This window comes from Callithrix jacchus, chromosome 10 (assembly GCF_049354715.1).
Source record: "Callithrix jacchus isolate 240 chromosome 10, calJac240_pri, whole genome shotgun sequence".
NCBI lineage: Eukaryota > Metazoa > Chordata > Mammalia > Primates > Cebidae > Callithrix > Callithrix jacchus.
In genome coordinates, this window is record NC_133511.1 from 73457806 (window position 1) to 73478509 (window position 20704).

At 45.9% G+C, this 20704-nt stretch overlaps 1 protein-coding gene across 26 annotated transcripts in view; it reads left to right on the forward strand.

Annotated features, from left to right (window-relative positions):
* Positions 1 to 20704, forward strand: part of PPFIBP2 (PPFIB scaffold protein 2) — a 141655-nt gene that overhangs the window by 106645 nt on the left and 14306 nt on the right. For 15 of the 26 annotated variants that reach the window (XM_035265687.3, XM_078340422.1, XM_078340423.1 and 12 more), the window contains 11 exons: positions 2839 to 2950; positions 5423 to 5484; positions 6649 to 6724; positions 8136 to 8239; positions 10066 to 10133; positions 11677 to 11734; positions 12732 to 12773; positions 16856 to 16997; positions 18146 to 18178; positions 18596 to 18737; positions 19401 to 19529. In XM_035265687.3, coding sequence (XP_035121578.1) covers positions 2839 to 2950; positions 5423 to 5484; positions 6649 to 6724; positions 8136 to 8239; positions 10066 to 10133; positions 11677 to 11734; positions 12732 to 12773; positions 16856 to 16997; positions 18146 to 18178; positions 18596 to 18737; positions 19401 to 19529 — 968 coding nt within the window. The remainder of the gene's footprint in view (positions 1 to 2838; positions 2951 to 5422; positions 5485 to 6648; positions 6725 to 8135; positions 8240 to 10065; positions 10134 to 11676; positions 11735 to 12731; positions 12774 to 16855; positions 16998 to 18145; positions 18179 to 18595; positions 18738 to 19400; positions 19530 to 20704) is intronic. The other 11 variants (XM_078340424.1, XM_078340425.1, XM_017977877.4 and 8 more) reach the window with 1 other exon arrangement.

Here is a 20704-nt window from a genome sequence, read left to right on the forward strand (position 1 = left end):
TTCGTCTGCCAGTTCAGTGGCAGTAGGGTATGCTCCCTGGGTTTAATGAGGCACAGCACTTGCAGGGACCCAGAGCACCCATCTCTGCCTGACTGCCTGTCTGCATAGCTCTCTTAGAGCTTTTGCCACACAGCTCCAGCCGTGGTGACTGTGGCCACAGGAACAGTGGCAGTAGCGTACAGAAGGTCTTTGGACTGTTCTTGGCCTTCCTAACTGTGGAGACAGAGGTACTCTAAGGATAACAGAACACATATAGTTTCTGGCATATTCCTGTGGAAACTGGCACAAGGCAGGTTGGGCCCAGTCACTTGGTCTGTAGGGTCCACGGTATATACCTACAAGACCTCCCCTAGAGGCAGGCCTCAGGAAGAAGAGCCCTCATAGTGCCAGGGGCTAGATTCCACCTTGATAGGTCTACATTGCTGAAGTCCCAGTTGAGGGGTCAACAAGCACCAGGTATCCAGATTTCTAATGAAGACCAGCACCTATCCTGTCCACAAAGAAAGGGAGAACTGGGCGTGGAGAGGTGCAAGAAAATAACATTAAAGAAATATCTTTCAAGAATCATCTGACCTCTGTTGAAATGGAGGTTGACAGTCCGAAAGCTCATATCTTCAGAAGCCACTGTCACCATGAGTCATAAGCCCATGGGCATCTTGGCCCTGAGTGAGCTCTGAAAAGCTGCTCCGTAGCTGCATGTCTCAGCCTGCAGATTGCACAGCAGGATCCAGCCCTTGGCCTCTGTGAGTGGAGCCCAGAGCATAGGGGCAGTGCTTCATCATGAACTTTGGAATAAGGAAACCCTACCCCTTGTCACTCTTTATATGGTCATCCCTGTTCCATTTGGGGGATGCTAAGGAAGGTTATTTAGAAACCCTTGAGGTGGGCTCACGGAGCCCAGGCCTTGTCAGAGTGGCCCTCATCTGTCCTGTTAACTCAGAAGCAGACACTGTGGTGGGTGGAGCTCTGACATTGGAGCAGGCAGGCCAGGGTTTGCATCCTGGCCTGATCACCAAGTAGCTCTGTGACTGACACTGAACCTTATCCTACTCCTGTTTTCTCCCTGGTGACTTACAGATATTGTTTCCTCCCGTGGTATCTAGAAAGGATTTGATGTAAGAAAGCAGTGCGGTGGCTCACGCCTGTAATCCCAGCACTTTGGGAGGCCGAGGCAGGTGGATCACGAGGTCAAGAGATCGAGACTATCCTGGTCAACATGGTGAAACCCCGTCTCTACTAAAAATACAAAAAAAAAAAAATTAGCTGGGCATGGTGGTGCATGTCTGTAATCCCAGCTACTCAAGAAGCTGAGACAGGAGAATTGCCTGAACCCAGGAGGCAGAGGTTGCGGTGAGATGAGATCACGCCATTGCACTCTAGCCTGGGTAGCAAGAGCGAAACTCCGTCTCAAAAAAAAAAAAAAAAAAAAAGAAAGCAGTGAGCTCAGGGGCTTATCAGGGTGGGTGCTCAGTCTGTGTCCCACCCTGTCCAGCAACTCAAGGCCTGTCCAGCAACAGAGTTGCCAACAGGGCCAGTACTCATTTAATTACTTGGGGTTGTTCAAATATTAACTTGGGCCTTTGTGGAATTGGACAGCCCATGCTGTCACCTTCAAGACCAAAGGTGGGACATGATTGAGCCAACACATGGGGAAGGGGTGGCCAGAGGAAAAGGCTTTTCTGTCTTTTATTGATCAGCTCCATTGTCAGTGCTCACCCTTTTTCTTAGGTGGTTTGGTGCTGAGATAATTGAACCAATTATCCACAAAGAAAATAATAGGATGGGAGGAGCAAATAGCAGTAGCATTTATTGAGCATTTAGTCTATACTGAGTATTGGGCTAGGTTGTTCCTAACCATTATCTTAAACCTCATTGCAGTCCCATGAAGTAGGTGTTGTTTTTCCCATTTTATAGATGAGCTGAGACTCAGAAAGATTAACTTACTTGCCCAAGGTCACCCAACTAGGAAATGAGAGAATCAAGGTTTGTTTGACTAAAATTCAGGTACCTCTTGGGATAGGACCTATACAATTCTGATCTCCTAATGAATATGGGAAAGCATGAACAACCACATCTAGTGTTGTGTGAAATTTAACCTGTACTACTTAGTGGAGACATGGGAACTATCTAGCACAGCCGCCTGCGTGTGCAACTATGAATGTATGTGTGTACTTATGAGCTGTGTATACATGCTTTTTTTTCCTCAAAAGTATAGCACTCCTGAATGCTTGTACATCTATATATGAGTGAGTGTGCACACATGCCTGGAGGTTGGGCAGAGGCAGTGATTGTGCCCAAAGGGTAGGAGTGTGTTGAGGGAGGGAGCCCTTGGCTTACCTTTTCTCTACCAGTGGTGATTTGGCTTCCGCTATATTTTCTGTGTTGATTTGAAAGATGAAAGCTGCATGCACTTGTTACAGGGGTGTCTCCAAATGTTATTGCATGAGTATCTTGGGAGAAGGAAGACCACGTCCAGAAAGACAGTATCCTCCTCTGCCAAGAACAGCCCTCCCATTGCACACAGTCCCAACTCCTCATCACAATCCCAGTCCTCACAGGACAGGAGAGAGAGAGCCTGGGCAGGTAGGAAGATGCAGGAGAAGAAGCACATGGATGGCCAGAGCTGTTGGGGGGGCCAGGCTGGCCTAGTAGAGTGAATTCAGTCAGCAGAGATCCACCTGTGGGGAGGGCAATGAGCCCCTGCTACTATTCACCTCTTCTCCTAACTCCTGACATGCCCTGGGGCCTGATAGGCTCTGGACTGTGATGGGAGGCACTTTGTCATGATTTTGGCAGTCCTTCTGACCTAGTAGGGATCATCCTCTGTTGCTTTTCCAGGCTGAGGTAGCCCAGCTGCAAGAACAGGTGGCCCTGAAAGATGCAGAAATTGAGCGTCTGCACAGCCAGCTCTCCCGGACAGCAGCTCTCCATGGTGACCACACAGAGAGAGGTGACTAGCCTGACTGTAACAAAATGCAGTTTTCTGGGTCCCTGGGCCTACTCTTATAATAAGTGAGCATGTGTTTCTATAAATGAGTGTGCATATGCTTGTGTGCAGCCATGCTAATATGCATGCATGTATATGTGCAAGGATGTCTAAGTGAATGGATGCACCTGTTTGTGTGTTTATGTATATGTGCCTATAGTGCAGTGCTATTGTGGAATCATTTCCATGGAACTCTGTCCTAACTAGAAGGCTTTTCTCAGATAAGAGAAGCTTTGTGCAGCCACCTCTGGAGCTTTTGCTGAAAATGTAGGAAATACCTAACTCTTTCATTTGATTGAAAGGCCTTATTTTTGTGTTGTCACCAAAGGGGAGGCTTTAGCAATATACTCAGTCATTTCATGGATATCTGCCTGATGCTTGTATAAGGCCCTGAGGTTATAGAAACAAGTCAGTTCTTGTTCATTGTTGAGATTTCAAATGTTACCTCTCAGAAAGGCCTTTCCTGGCCACCCTGACTCAAACAGGTGCCCTCGGTCCTATTATTCTCTAACTCAGCATCCTTCCTTTTTCCTGCATAGCACTTATTATAACTCACCAGTGTTGCGTGTCATCCCCACTTGGGCAGGGACTGTATTTTTCTTAAGAGCATATCCACAAAGCCCTTCACAATATTTGGCCCATTGTAGGATCCCAGGAAATACTTCTCAAATAAGTGAAAGGATGGTGAATGGCCCCTAAGGAGTTCAAGTCTTGGCGATCAAAAATAGAAGATAAATCCTCAACTACTTTTATGAACACATAAATCTTTATGGGTGTCTGCCATGTATACAAAATGATCACACACCTTTCAACTTCTCCGCTCACAGACAGGCTGGAGAGCAATGCTGAAGATCAAACACTCCTATAGATTGGTGCCACTACATAGTCGCATCCTGGCCTCAGCACTGCTTAGCTTGGATCCCCAGCTGGGGTGTGGAAGCCATGCAGTAGTGGCTTAGGCTGGAGAAGGAAATTAGTGATCAACATGCTCACCCTCGCCTGGCTTTTGTCAGTGTCTGCCCAAGCCATTGGGTGTGTTGCCTTCCTCCCAAGGCCTACTTAGTAGAGGCTGAGTTCTACTAAGACACCCCAGACTATCTCTGATGCTGGGCCTGGACAGAGAGTGCCTCATGCCATGACTTCCAGGCCAGACAGCCTTCCCTGTCTACTCCTCACCTCCCCACAATCCAAGCCTCCCAGGCTCTACCCCACTCCATTACTGGGTACTTTCTAGAGTGGTCCTCTGGTCATTTGCTGCTGAAGTTAAGTTCTGACCAGGATCAAGGTTTGCCAGTCTTTTTCTGGAACTTACTGCCCTTCCCAGCAAACTGAGCTGCAGAGCTGATGCTAGCTACCAGGATCCTAAATAATGAGCAAGCATTCTCCACTTTATTCTGAAAATGAATCTCCACAACTGTTCACACAAAGTCTGTAGATCTACTGATACTAATCTTGTTAGATGTAACAAGCATCCCAAAAGAAAATGGGAGGCCTATGTATTTGTTCCCTTGACTCCTGCACTTTTTTTTTTATGGATATCCCTATTCCCATTTAGGAAAAGGTATAGATACTCCTTTGAACATCATTCTAGCTATGTGCCAGTTCCTAGAGTATCTGGCAAATGACCTCCAGCTTCCTTAGGCTCTCCAGAACAGTTAAGGAAGAAATCAACAGAGTCCCTCTTGGGTCCAAACTGGGAGAAGGCCACGGGTTTTCCATGACAGAACAACAGAGATTTCTCAGCCCATAGGGAAAGTCTGGTTTATGATGAAATAAGATTGTTTATCCTTAAACCAGCATTTGCTTATATATGTATGTGTACACACACACACACACACACACACATTTTATATATATATATATACACACACATATGTGTATACACATATATATACATATATCAATACATCTAAACATTTGTTAGTCAATTTTGACTATATCCATTTTTAATTAAGCCAAGTACCAACTCTTTTACATAATTATTATTTTCCAGTCTTTATTCAACTGTGGATTTTATTTAATGTTAAATTCACCTCTGCCTACAATTTGTCAGACTGTATGATTTTCTTCAGAGCCAGTCAGCAGCCCAGGTACATGCCTACTCAAGTTGTAAAGGATAAGAATGCCTATATTCTTAGAAGATGTTGGTTTTAAAAGATTTTTGGGGTCCTCTGTGTTACCTTGAGTACATGGGTATTTTGATTTTGCCCATAAATGTGTATAAAGAGAAGACAGAATACCAGTTTCCTTCACTTAGTAGTCTAACAAATATTTAAGGAGACCAAGTCTGTGGCAGACACCATCATGGTCTTACTAAAGAACTGAAGGAGCCACGTTCACATGGAAAGTCTTTGTGTGAACTTGGGGAGCATCGTAGCAAGTGGATAGCTGTTTGCATTTATATAAATAATTATTTCTATACCTAAATGATTTTAGACCAAGAAATTCAACGTCTGAAAATGGGGATGGAAACTTTGCTGCTTGCCAATGAAGATAAGGTAAGATGCTCATTGGGTAGCCCTGTCTTTTCCCTGGTTACATCCCTGGCTCTGTTTGGTCCCTGCTGGTCTCCGATATTCTGGACAGGGCCATGCTCATTATGCCACTGATGTATGGATATGTCAGGAGAATGACCTATGCCTCCTAGAGACTTGGCCTCAGCCACCTGTTTTTGGCTTTGATAACTGGAAAGTTTGTCTAAATTGAATCTCCTAATGGCAGATTAGAGCCCTGCCTGTTCATGCTGGTGTGGGGGAAAAATACTGCTGTGATTGCTGCCAAAATCCTAGCTCCTGCTGAAATCCCTAGTAAAACAGTCCACCAATCTCCCATGTGCATGATCTGATGATAGAACTATCATAGAGACGCTTGGCAGCATGCAGTGCCTCAGTTTACCCTGCCATCTTTTTGTTTGTTTGTTTTCTTTTTTTTTTTTTTTAACCCTGCCATCTTATATCCTTCACAACTAATTTCAGCACAATCATAAAATAACCACCTCTATAAATAAAAAGTACCTGGCTGGTATAAACATCATCTCTGAGGAGCACAACCCTGCATTTTACAAATGAGGAAACAGACTCAAAGTGCCTAAGTAATTTGGCCCAAGATCAGGTAACTAGTAAATAGCACAGCCAGCTTTTACATCCATGTTTGTCTAGGACCTGTGTGGTCTCCCAAGCCCTTTTCACAGCCTTTGCCTTGAAAGAAATGATCTTCTCTGGGAATTTCCTCTGTAGTATGAGGTATCTCAGACTCCTATGGAACCAATGAGTGTATTGGAATAAATATGACTGCTTTATTTTAGTCAATTTTGTGTAGCTCCAGAGGGCAACACTAGTACCAGAAGGCAGATTTCAAGGGCCACTTCAGGAAGGTAGGGAGACAGCGAGTTTCATGCTTCTGAAAATGTTTAAGCCCTGTGAAGGGTGTCACAGATAGTTATTGTTGACTCACAGCCTTCAGGTAGAGCTGTGAATGCCTGCAGATGCCTATGAGGCTAACCACTGAAATCCCAGCTCTGTGGACTAGGGCCTGGACACACTTTTCCTTTGATTCCACAGGGAGGTTTCTTCTCGTGCCCAGAACATAGCCTGGGTCCTAAAATGAAATCATCTGAGATGCCAGCATACCATTAATCTAAATCTCTGCTTGCATTGTGGCAGGACCGTCGGATAGAGGAGCTTACGGGGCTGTTAAACCAGTACCGGAAAGTAAAGGAGATTGTGATGGTCACTCAAGGTAAGAGCAAAGGGGATCCTGCTGTGGTCACTGAAAGGTACTCCACCAGCTGTGTTAAATCCAGGGGCAGTCCTGCTAGCAGCTGTTTCACCTCTGTTTCAGAGAAGACTCCCTACTGGAGAATAGAGCTGTTTAGACTTTTCGGCATGGTGAGAAATTAGCAGTTATTGATTTCCAGAAATGTTAGCAAATGGAAGTCAGCTCAGGACCTTCAGGGACTATCCAGATCACCAAGAATATAAAGCCTGTGGATTCCCCACCCTTGGAGGGTCTCTTATGCACCTTCCCAGGACGAAACCTTAGAGGCAGCAAGTGCAGTTAAACTTGGATCAAAAATCAACTCAGTGCCATCACTGGGGATTAGAGCTTTTCCACCTCCTAGAAAATCTAAAGCTCTGAAGCTGATTCAGAGGGCCCTCTGGGAGCCTTCCTTGAGTTGTTGGGCCTGAGTTGCTATAGGAAGTCACAGAACAGAGAGAGCTGCTGTGTTTAATATTTGCTGCCCTGGCTGAATGCAACATGCAAGCAGCCTCAGTGTTCTTATGGGCATAGTGGTGCATGTGCCAGGCTGCCTTCATTGTTCATGCCATTGGCCTGGGTTCCCATCACAGATCCTGAGGAAGCAGCTGTTGTTTCACAGCACAGGGCTGCTTTGAAGGATATTTAGGAACCTCTGATTCTGGCTGAGCTTCTGCCGCTTCTTGGGAAGAAGCCAAGCCTCTGCCAGGATGTAGCTGACTGGTCACTGACCAGGACCTCTGCCAGCCCTCACACACAGCCCTCTTTTTTTCTTTTGAGATGGAGTATCACTCTGTTGCCCAGGTTAGAGTACAGTGGTGTAATCTCAGCTCACTATAACCTCCGCTCCCCCAAGTTCAAGCAATTCTTGTGCCTCAGCCTCCTGAGTAGCTGGGATTATAGGCACCCCCCACCACACCTCACTGATTTTTGTACTTTTAGTGGAGATGGGGTTTCAACATGTTAGCCAGGTTGGTCTTGAACTCCCAACTTCAAGTGATCCTCCCACTTCAGCCTCCCAAAGGGCTGGGATTACAGGCGTGAGCCAACACACCTGGCCTCACAGGCCTCTTTAATCCTTTAAGATCATGGGTCAAGTCACTCTCAGGGCCTTAATTGCCTATGGCTAAGGAATTAGAAGTTTGGAGGCAGGGGGTACATTACCTCTGTTCTGCAGATAAGCTTTGACCTTGAAATGATCCTGATGCCAGCCCTTGCTCAGATGCCCTGAAGAATCTTCAGAATCACACTCTGAATGTCCCTTTATATATTTCTTAGTCCTTCATAATGAAGGAGAAACAATGTTAGAATTTCATGGTACAATTACAGGTTTCTGAACAATTCCCACAGTATGAATTCAACAGTTCACTCTTTTCTGCATTAATGCTTGCAGGGCCTTCAGAGAGAACTCTCTCAATCAATGAAGAAGAACCGGAGGGAGGTTTCAGAAAGTGGAACACTACAAATAAGGGCCCTGAAGAATTATTTAAACAAGAGGTACAGTGTTTCCATCCATGATGTAGGGTTTCAGCAGGTCCTCTGAGCTTGCCCTGAGCTTGTGGGAGGATCTAGCCAGACACAAGTCAGGTACATATCTTGACAGGTGAATACTTAATGAAGTTTCTCACAGGCGTGATGGGGATAGTGGAGCAAGAGGCTGAGGCTCTGGCCTGTGCTCTGGTTGGAAGGCAGCATGGTAGATACTGGAACTTTCAAGGATAAGAATTCTCCATTTTAATCAGGCTCTTAGTTTCTTTTTTTCTTTTTTTTCTCTGGAATATAAGCATAGACCAAAGGTGGTGTTTGATTTATCTTCCACTCTTTCACCAAGGTCTGCAGTCATGCCTGATACCCGGTAGAATTCAACAAAATGTTTGTTGAATGAACAAATGAACGAATGTGTCTTGCTCATTGAGAGGAATAACTGCAACCTCTGAAATGCTGCATTCTGGCTTGAAAGATACCCCCTATAGCCAGGACACAGATTTTCCTTCTCATCTATTTCATTTGTGTACAGTCTAGTCCCTGTTGTATGAATCTCTCTGGACTTAGGCTAGATACAAATAAACAAGACCTCAGGGGGAGGAGGGGCTTCAGCCTATGGTTCAAAGTCCTGAAACTCCAGACAATCAAACTCCAAAGGATCTTAGTGGCCCACTTCACCCTTTTTAATTAACAGAGAAGCAAAAGATTCATCCAGTGGTCCAGTTAATGACTCAGAACAAGCACCCCAGATTGCTAGCAGTTACAGAATAACAGTGTCCAACACTTACTGGACACCCCATGTGGTCACTGTGATGAACACTGTACCTGGCAGAATCTGGACTTGAACTCAGGTCTAACCACAAAGGCCAGGCTTTTAAAACTATACTATAATGCCAGGGTCGTTCTTGTAGTCTTGTAGTAGACCAAGACGATGCCGGGATCTAGAGAAAAGAGGCAATACTGGAGACACAGGACTGTGTTCTTTCATAACCACCATTAGCTCAAGGTGGCTCCACCTGTGATGCCAGGTGCACTTCTGAAGGCACAGTGTTGCAGAAGGTACAATACTGAAGACAGACAGGGCTGTATTCTTTCATACCATCATTAGCTCATGGTCACTTCACCTGTGATATTCTTCCCTTTCTTGCCTTAGCCAGTTCTCATTTCTCAAAATTCAGCTCAGCTATTCTCCTCTCTAAACCTTTCCCAGCTTTCCCACCAGTGAGAGGAAGCCCCTCTCTCCCACTGTTCCCATATTGTGTTACAGGTGTTGGTGCCATAAGAACATGTTGCATTGTTCTGTTATCCTAGTTTACTTGTCTGTCTCCCAGATGTGAAGAGTATTTGCTCCAGACCTGACACAGGGCCTGGCAGGGAGTATATGCTGCTGATGTTTGTTGGGTAACTGTATCAAATGGGATTCTCTCATTGAAAGCAACAAAATTTGACTCTGGCTAACCTAAGCCAAAAGGAATGTTTTTGAAAGAGGATGCAGTGGCTCATGAATTAAAGGAAAAGCTGAAGAACCAAGCTCAGAAAGGACAGGAGCAGACAAAGCCCAGGAACCCAGGTCTCAGGAATCTACTGCTGGGATATGAACATGATCTAAGCTCTAGGACCCAGGAAGGAGAGGCAGCAAGCTGGCCCAGATGGACTGAGAGGCCTACCACACCTCCTTGGCATCTTGAAAGAGCCGGCATCTATAGTGATGTGTTCACCATGGCTGTACCCAGGGAGAAAATGTCTCCCTAAAAGGAATCATTCAAAGGAGGGGGAAAGATGGTGGGTTGTCCCCAGACAGACTATCCTCTACCATGACTCTTCTGTCTCTGGTGCAGATGCCTCCGAGATGTAGCTCTCCTACAGTGGGGCCACCTCCATTGCCACAGAAGTCACTGGAAACCAGGTAAGAGGCCTGGGCATTTCCCCACAGCCACTGTGCTCTCAGGCCTGCCTTGGGGCTGCTGAAGTGGATGGTGACTGGTCCTGTGTGGTGAGCATGGCCACTGCATCCTAGATGCACCTGCCCCTCTCTTGTCAGGGCACTTACAAACCAGGCCTACCTCTTTTGGCTACAGAAGGGCTTTTCATCTTTCAGGTTGAGGGTGTGGATCACTGTCACTTAGAAAGGACTTGGCCAGGGATTAGAGCCTCAGAGAAGAGGTGGCTGCAACTCATCTGTGTCTTACAGTGGCTCCTCAGAGCTGAGAGCATGCCATGATATGTGTTGTTTTTGTCAGCCTCTGCTTCCTGCTCTTGGAGTGAATTTAGCCCTTTAACAATCCAAGTTCTCTGAGGATGGCCATGTCTCCTCATAGCAATTGGTCTAATTGCTTTGGGGATGCTTCACAACAATAGACTAAAAATGGGCTTGCCTCTGAGGTCATTTGACTGCCAGCTGTCTTGTTCCCTCTAAAACAAACCTAAATCTAGTCCCCTATGTCTGCACTTTGGCACACATTTCCAAATTGAGCTCCATGCAAAGGAGATATGGAGGCTTCACTGCCAAGAGCAGGCTGCCTTTCAGGTAAGGTGTTGGGGCAGATGACCACAAGCATCACAGAAGCTCTCCAGAATGGTGCTGAGTCTCCGGAGCCTGCACTCTGAGTCCACTTTCCAGAAAGCAATTGTTCCTTTGAGCCTTTAGCCCCAGAGGAAAATGGTAATGTTAGAGAAGTTGATCAGCCAATCCTTAGTTTCGGAGAGTAAGAATTGTGGTTTGTGAGTTCACTGAGGGAAGGTCAATACCAAGGAACTCACACTGGCCAGATTCACAAGAGACTAAGATTTTTCAAAGTGCTGATTTATTCATAGAAACTGAGAAATATGGCTGCCAAGGAGATTTGGCACAAGGTTACCCTTGTGACCACTGTGGCATGGCCTCTTGATGCATTTGGTGCCCTTCTCTGCAAAATATCCCCTGAGAGAGCCAAATTATTATAAGCAGACTAGATAGGGCATGCAGATCCAGAGCAGAGTGTGGAAGGGTCCTAGCAGGTGATCTGGAGCCACGGCTGGCTGGTGTGTTCACCTCCACTCTAAGGAGGCTCAGGTCCCTCCTCCCTGGATTACTCTTAAACTCAGACAAGCCCAGCATCTGTGCTGCCTTTCCCCTCTTCTGACTCTGTAGATGTTGGTCTTTTATGACCGCACAGTTGTCACCTCAGTGCAGCAGAATTTGAGTGTATTCTGGCTTTTGTGCAAGAACATTTCATTTGGATTTAACTGATGCCCTCATGCCCTTATCAACACATTGTTGGACCAGTCTATCCCCCAGGGTGGGCCAGTCTCGTTTTGTATGTAAAGGCTGTTATGAGAGGGTATTTTTTGTTTCATGACCTTGAACCTAAGCCGAAGACCACTGGTTAAGCATTGAAATGTCCTCTGCAGGAGTGATAACATTTACCTCCTTCTCCAGTAATTCTTTCTTTCTTTTGTGTTTTTTTCAGGGCTCAGAAAAAGCTGTCTTGTAGTCTAGAAGACTTGAGAAGTGGATCTGTGAATAAGGTCAGCTCATCAACCTACCCTTAAAGATGACTGAGTTACTTTTTTAGGCCTAGCCTAGTACTGGGATATGGGTAGGTCCTAGTTCCTACGTTGTAGAAGATTGTATAAAGTTGTGAGGAAAACAGGAATTACATGAACATTTTTAGAAAATTAATCAGGTGTGGTCCAAAGCATCTTAGAGGAAGAACAATTCAGGAAATGCTGCCCGGAGTTGATGAGAGTTGTTGAGGTAGACAAAGCTTGGTTAAAGTCTGCTAGGCGCTGGCAGGTTTTGGGAAATGGTGGGGAGTAGGAGGAAGTAAGCTCAGAGCCATGAGACAGATCGAGCCAGGGAAGATCATGACTACTAGTCCTATATCCCTGGGGAACTTGGGGGCATCATACAGACTTTTGAATGGTGAATTAATTTGAGTAAAGGAGATGATCCCAGGGAGAAGATGGGGGATCTTTAGGATGTTGGAGAGTGAGCTGTTTTAAGAGTCTGGGAAGATGAGGAGGGTTTTGTGGCTCCTTAGATGGGAATAGCCCTTGATCATGTGGGTGGACCTCACTCTGCAGGGGACAGTTGCAGGCTCCTAAGCTTGGTCATTAGAGACCGAGGGAGCCTGCGCTGATAGAGACCCTTCAGTGAGCCTGTGCTGTATGCCATCCCTTGGTCTCCAGTAACGTCGGTCAGCCTCCCTGTTGATACAATGGAGAACCATAAAGGCTGAAGTTGGCAGGAGCCCTGGGCTCATTCAGTGGCTCTGCTTTCATAGTCATGTGTCCCTCAGTTGCCATGACCATGTTGCTGGCAGCTTGCCAGGACATCTGTCCAAGGAGTTGGGCAGGGATCTGTGTTTTCTGCCGTGGATGGTGATTACCTGGCATGAAGATGTGGAGGGAGGGGATAAGCCTTTCAGATTTAAGGAGACAGGTAGTCCTGAGTTGTTGCTGTTTGTGAATAACACAAGTCTCTTTTTCTCCACATAAACGAAATCCTCTTGTTACTCCATAGTGTATGGACGGGAACCAGCTCTTCCCGGTGGTAGAGCCCAAGGTACATTGACTTCATACCCTGTTGCCTATTTGTGGTTACACTGTTTGCGAGTATTTTAATTTAGCAAGTCATAGTTTTTGTAGGCTTAAAATGTACTAACTGTAAGGGGGTAAGAGGGGAAAGATCAATTTTTCTCTCCCATTTTATTTTTATGTGCACCCAGCTATTTAACATGCTTTCACTGCCATTATCTGTGGGACAGAATTTATTATTATCACCTCCATTTTACAGGCTCAGAGAAATTAATGTTTAACAAAGTAGACTTAATCCCTGGGAGGGGGATTGCTACAGTCTCAGCACACTGTCATCCTTTCTGTGCTGATATGTCATGGTTAAATAAAAAACAAGTGCACACTCAGTCCCGCTTTGGTGAACAAGTCATGTTATAAAAATTCCATTAGGACTAATTTTCTTCAGGGAAGCCTGTTGTGGAAGAGGATTAAGTTTTTAGGCCAGTGCACAAATGTTGAGCCCATAAAGACATGAAGATTCATATAATTAGCATAATTTCAGCCACACCCAACCACCACTTATAACATTATATGGAAAATGTATTGTGAGGCTAATGGCATTTCCCTTCTCTGCCCTCTGCCTCCATGTCCAGAGGAAACATGGAGCTTCTCATTGCTTGCTGACTTCTGCCTGAGGAGGTCATTTTATGTTTTCACATCTGTATGGTAAAATGAGGCATCTCTGCTCCACATCTGCTTAAGAGAAAGATCTTTTCTGCACCTCTGCATCTATATAAGGGGCTTCTCTACACTTCCATATTTGTAGCAGTTGGTGCTTCAAGTGGGCAGCCATTCCCTGGGCCATCTGAACTGTACAGCAAAAGTCTTCTGCCTGCTCCCCTGCCCAAGTGCTCTGGAACACAGACCCTTGAGTCTGGGGTTTGTGTGGGCCCTTCGTGAACTGAAAGGCTTCTTCTGAGGACAGCTGTTAAATTGCTCAGTAGTCCCCACTCCCACCACAGCTTCACAGAGGTTATTCACAGGTGTTTCTAAAGCACATCTGTAAGTGACCACCTGCTCCTTTGGAAGCACGCCCAGCTCACAGGCTCAAGGTTCAAGATCCCAATTTGATTACCAAGAAATATGAGTGGTATGGGACTATTTGTAAAGAAAAAAATGCTCCAGATTAAAAGATTAGTTTTGTATGGTTTTGCCCATAATCACAATCTTATACAATCTTAGTTGTTCAATATGGCCACACCTCTCCTCTTACCCACATACACCACTGCCCTCCCAGAACCGTTCCACTGGGCCAGAACTGTTCCAGAGCCGTCTTTCTGCAGCAGCCCTAACTTTTGTGTCTGGCACTTGCTTAAACTGGCTCTTGCTTTCTGTGACTTCATTCTAAGACATCCTTTGTATTCTTTTCCAGCTCTGTGAGCTTCCCTAAAATGTGCATCTGCTAATCCTCTCCCTTCGTGTCTAGCCCATGGATAAAGTCAATCTCCCCTACTTCTGACAGCTCTGAAATTTAAGTCCCTCATGCCCTCTCTGACTGCTCTGTTCTCTGGACTGAATATTATCTTCTTATGTGCATGGATCACAAGCCTTTCAAGCTGCTGCTTAGTCTACTTAGAATGAGCACTAGTTTCTCAATGTATTCTTTAAGTTGTGCCCTGGACCAGACTGTGATATTCTAGATGTAATCTGACTAGTGCCTGCTTTGGTAAAAACTGCTCTTCTAGATTGCTGTGTCTTTAGGTCCTGGGTATGTGATATTTCCTGTACTTCTATTTATCCAGTGTCCACTGTGTGCTAGGCCCTGTGGATATGTTATTTCCTGGCAAACCTGAGGCAGGAATTGTTATTCTCCTTTTAGAAATGACCAAGCAGAGGTCCTGAGAGGTGGAAGAGAAGGAGCTTTGCCTGATTTGGTCTGACTCAAAGCCTAGGCCCTTTCCACTCTGGCATGCTGCTTCTCTGTTCGAATTTAAAGCAGCTGGATAATCAGTTCTACACTGCTCTCTTGGCTGGGGCTTCTGTTCTCCCACAGCCAGGAGGATTATTCTTTTTGGAGACAGGAGAAACAGAACTGGAGTTGAGCATCTCTGTTTCCTCTGCATCATGTCTCGCCATTACACCACCTTCTCCATCAGTGAGTCATTTCTTCCCAGCTCTTATTCTTGGCCTGAGTAGAATCCAGAAAGCCCTTTCCATTGTCCTTGATTCCTTTTTGCTGTCTTTCTTACAGGTCTGGGCTGCCTTTTAAACCCCATCCTTGGATTAGGTATCTGTTCTCTTTGCATCTCAGCTCCTCAGGGAGTTCCCTGCTGGCCCACTTGGTTCCTTGGCTGTCTCAGCCCTGCCTTGAGGGAGCATGTGTGATGATACAGTCAGAAACCTGTTTTTGAGAGCCCTGCCCTCCTCCCATATATCCTATGTAAGGTGGAGCTTGGAGTCATGCCCTTCAGGTCTCTAAACTTTTTGAACACTACCTTCTCATAGTCAGTGGTTCCTGGGTCTGACTGCATTCATATTATCTGAGATGCTTGTCAAAAATACAGACCCATAGGAAGACTGAATCAGGGACTGGGCATAGGAGGGATCTGAAAACTCATATTGTTTTACAAGTGCCCCAGGTCATTATGAAGAGCAGCCAGCATGTGAGCTACCATTTGGAAACTGTGGGTCTTGACCACGTACATGTCTGATCATGTCTAATCTTTAGCTCATGGGTCCTCACAGACTTGAAAATCTCATGGCCTTCATCTCTCAAGGTTCGAGTTACTTCTACTCTACCAGCCAGTTCTTTCAGAATTCAGTTTACTCTTCCTGTATCTCTCCTTTCTGAGCTATTTATAGGGAGTTATAGTCAATGTTTAATGAATGAACTGAATCTCAAACAATTTCTAGGACATGCATTTATAAGGAAATTGAATTCAGAAATATATTGGATACTTGGCTTTTAGCTAAATGGAACTTCAAAGGATGTTTCAGTCACAGCAGCTGCCTATTACTGTTCTGACATGCCAGTTTGAAATCTGTTTTGTCTTTCGTATTACTTTTCTTCTGAATCTAATCAGGTGATCCACAGTCGATTCCTTTTGGTGACATCGCTTCAATTTCTCTCTTCTTTTATTCTTTCACAGTGCATTCCACTGTGTTTCTGTCAGGTTTGCAGATTTAGAGGCCATCATATGCCTCTTTGCCGAAGAAATGCTATCTTCTTCCTCATTGAATCAGCTTGTTTCTTTGGGACTTTCCATGGCCAGGGCCCAAGCATGGAGCTGGGTGCACTGAGGCTCTACCTCGTGTAGACTCTAATCCTAAGTTCCTAAAGGAGCTTGTTGCCATGTAGTCCTCTGCCCATTTCTTGTCATCATCTCCCCAAAGGGTGTGCATATCTTCTTGCTTTCCTTAACATGATGTTTTTCAATAAACCATAATCACAATATAGATTTTTTTTCTTTTGCTACAGATTTAGACTATAATTTCCCTTCTGTAGTATACCTGCTCTCAGGCAAGATCCATATCATTTGTGCAGTTGGTCAAGGCTTCACAGAGGTCTGCCCTTGCTGGTCTGAGGAAGGGTCCCAGTTAGCAGAAGCACCTCTCTCCCCACCACAGGAAAGCAAATCTGGGAGAAACAGAAAAGCCCAGAGCAGACTGAGCTCAGCTTCCTCTCTTGCAGAATTGTTATTTTACATATGTATGTATGTATGTATGAATGATAAAGCATGAGGCAGCTTTTATGAGAATGCCAGTTTTCATATCCAAAGAGCTTATAGGGTAATTCACAGCTGTTAATTCATCGGGTCTCTGAGCACTAGGTCAGACAGCAAAGGCCGCTTTGCAAGACAGCTTCACTTCCTGTTAGAGGCAGTTGCAATCAACTCTGGATTTGCACTTGACTCTGTCTCCATCTTACTGTGTGGCCTTGGAAAAGTTTCTTCCTTCCTTGGAACTCTATTCCCCTTTGTCAGACTAGCTAAATAATCTTTGAGGGGTCTTTGAGTCACCATATACAAAATATGGCTCTTGAAAAACAGGGAATTGTTCTGTATCCAAGGATTTCCCAACAGAGGCTAACAGCTAAATAGGTACTTTTCTCTTTCTTTCACCTTCCAATAGGACAGCCCTTTCTTGGCGGAACACAAATACCCCACTTTACCTGGGAAGCTTTCAGGAGCTACACCCAATGGAGAGGCTGCCAAATCTCCTGCCACCACCGCCTGCCAGCCTGACGCCACAGGGAGCAGCCTGCTGAGGCTGAGTGAGTGTCCAGCCCTGGTGCTGTGACCTCTAAGCAGTGTCCTTGGCACTTTGAGTGATTATACAAGATCCTTGCACCTACCAGCACAATCTGCAATTGGAGAATGGTGGGGTGGGTGGCTGGAACAAGCTGTACCTTGGGGTGGTCCCACCTCTAGAGGCTTCCCCTGGGTGAGCTGTTTTCTATGGTCAGCACTCCACAGTCTCAGCAAACCAGGGCGTGTGTATCCCCTACTTCTTTCCAGCTGCAGTTTTCACCCTCATTTCCTCTCTTCTTCTCTTCCTCCTCTCGAACCCCTTCCTTTCCTTCCTAGTATTGTTTTCTCTCATCTCAGAAACCCCGTTCTACCCTTCCTGCCCCTCATGCTTCCTTCCTCTGTCATTCTGATCTTCTCTCTCCTGTCTTCTCTGCAGCTTCCCTATTCCCAGTAGGAGGGTATCATGCACTCCAAGTAGGAGCATTTCCTTAGGCAAATGGAGTCAGTGGCCAGTGGGCAAGGGTGTCGGTCTACAGGTATCCTTTCGGTGGGTAAGACCTGAAACCACAGAGGCTTTTGCTGCTTTGCATTCAAAATAGGCCATCTTTCCCCAGCAGCAGCAGACAATTCAATGGGCCCAGGAGGGAACATTCTGGTCCTGGCACAGTTCTTCCTGAGGCCCCTCAGCTTCAGCTATTCCCTGAGCTGGCCCATGTGTTGGCTTCGTGAAAGCCAGCTCTGCCTTTGGCTGCAGGAACTCCAGATAAGCCCTGGAATGAGTGTGTTCTAGTGACACTCAAACTGGACTCACCATGGCTTCAAATTGTTCTAGTCTGAGCTGAGTGAGCCCAGGAACCTGCACAAGAGTTGCCTGTAGCTGGAGTTTTCAGCCTCTGCTGCTGTCCCTCCCTGTCCCCGAGTGTGGACACCTCGGCCTGTCACAGAGAGGCACCAGGAGCACGTGGTCCCCTCACATGAAACCTCCTTTCAGTCTCAGTCACCACTCACCCTATCCTTCTCCGTGGGATTATTTTTCTTTCTGTTTGAGTTTTTCTCTCTTGCTCGATGACACTCTTTTGTTTATTTCTTTGCTTCCCCATAACTCTGTTGGGCTGGACTTTGGCCTCTCTTGTTTCTTCATGTGGCTTCTCTGCTTCTTGGTTCACTGGAGACCGTGGCCGGAGTGTCAGTGCCCCCGTATTAGGTACTGTACCCATTCCAGGTGAGGTGGAGAGTGAGATGGCTTTGTTTCCCTACCCTAACCCTCCCTCCCCGTCACCAACACTCAGCCAGGGTCCCCCTACTGCCTGCGTGCCTGCATTTCCCTCTGAGGAAAGAGAGCAAGCTCCTTGTTGGAATAATCCACAAGTACTTGGACCCCAAATCCTTAAAATTAAAGACATTAGCTCACCTAGATTTGAAACATTGAGCTCACTAATTTCTCAGCAAGAAAGCCTGGAATCCCCACTAGTCTCTGGGATCTGATATGGAGTCCTGCCCTGAAGGCAGAGCTGGCCAGATTCTCTGGACTCCCACTGAAGGGGAGGGCCCAGGCTTGGGAGAGAAGGGTTCTGGAGGTCACGTCCTTACATTCACGTTCATTGCCTTCTTCCAATCTCAGGAGACAAAGAAAGTGGCTGGGATGACACTGCTGTGGTCAATGACCTCTCATCCACATCATCGGGCACTGAATCAGGTCCCCAGTCTCCTCTGACACCAGATGGTAAACGGAGTCCCAAAGGCATTAAGAAGTTCTGGGGAAAGTAAGTTGGTGATGTTGATGATAATTATATTGCTTGGAATTTTTCTTTTTGATTGGGCAAAGAGTCTCTGTAAGCCCCGGTCCATCAGACATTGAAACAGCAGTCAAATCAGAGTGGTCACATTTAAAGAGAAGAATCTGAGTTATTTTTCAGCACCAAGAGAAGAAGAAGTATGAAAGGTACCCATTAAATACATCCAGTTGCCTTTCACATCATGCATCCTTGCCACACATCCTGAACATAATCTCTGCAGCTTATGCTACATGGCGGGACAGACACAGATGGGACTATATTCTTCCTTCTTAGGAGTCAGTCTGTCTTAAGAAATCTTTGAAAAATCTTTGAAAGCTGAGTACTTGCTGGCCCAAGTGATCCACTTTGTGACATGAGGCAGAAACTGGGGCCTCCTACAAAGCATCAAACTTTGTAGCATCTGACCTCTGTGGCAAGTGGCTAAATCCCAGAGGCAGGATTAGAATTGAGGCTTGAGTCTGGCTGAGGAGCTGTGACAGGTTGTGATCCTTGATCTCTGGGAAGGTACTGAGAAGCAGTGCTGCACAGAGTCACCATTCTGGCCTGCATGGCCTTGCAAAAGAGGAAGCGCAGTGACTATAGGCTTTCAGACTCTCCCATGACAGTCTCCATGGATTCTTCTCCATGCAGAATCCGAAGAACTCAGTCGGGAAATTTCAACACAGACGTGCTGGGGATGGCAGAGTTTCGACGAGGTGGGCTCCGGGCAACCGCAGGGCCAAGACTCTCTAGGACCAGAGATTCCAAGGGACAGAAAAGGTAAGGCTCCCTCCAGTCCATCTACAAAAAGTCGTGTGAAATCCCGGCCAGGGTGGAGCAGGGAGAGGGTTTCTGGTTGTCCCACAGCCTCCAGAAATGGAAGGCAGGAGCCCATAGTGCAGAGCTTCTCAACTTGTCCATTCAACATGCATGGACATTGCTCATGCTTACAAGTATGCTGAGGTAAAGACAAGAAGCTCCCTACAGCTGGAGCTGGCTAGGGTAGGAGGTGGGCCCTCGGGTCTCCCTGAGCATCTCAACAGTGCTACACACCTATGATCCATCCTCAGCAGTGGGTTTACACACTGAATTGAGTAACCTTGGTGCAGCCAGGAAGAGCACAGATTCTGGAACCTCTAGGAATCTCTACTCAGTCACTGCCTAGCTGTGAGCCCCAAGTTAGGTTATACAGTATCTCTCTCTAAGCCTCCATTTCCTCTCTTGTAAAGTAGATGTGAAAAACAAGTGTTTTATTAAAGTTCTCATGAGGATTATATGAGCTTCTGCATCAGTTGTCTGCCATTCAAGGGTCAACAGCCTCTAGTATATTTGGGAAAGTGAGCCTTGTCTCTTACCCACCTCTGGATCATCATCCACAAAGACTCTGCAGAAAGATGTCAGTGGAGCTTGCCACACCTGCCAGTATTTTTCATAATCCTACTGTGCCAAACTTTACATAGCATGTTAACTAAAGGGGGTTGCAAAGGGATGGCACTGGAATCAAAGTGGGAAGTTCCATGTGACTTTCCCCATCATACCATAATACAAAAGCATAGAAAACGTTAAACTTCTCTGGAGGTGTCCTGGCGGAAACCCTCCAGTTACTAGCTTTACCCATATTCTTTTGATATCCCTGCAGTTTCTCCCTTCGAACCTGCACAGGTGAATCTTTACTCCTGTATTTTGGGGAAACCCCTTTCCATATTCTCTCTCCAGTCAAGCAGTCCCTACAATACATCACCTCCACCAGAATATCTCCTAAGTTCTGAGTTACTCAGCCAAGATCAGTACTCCTGGGGGCTTCTACAGGATTCAAATGTGGCATTTTATATCTAACCAAAAGGAAAAAAGTAAGGCTTAACTCTCTTCAGTTTAGTCCCCTCAAGATTCCCATACACCAATGCAAAGTACAGGTCATTATTGGATAGGATACATATAATTCAAATATCAGTTCT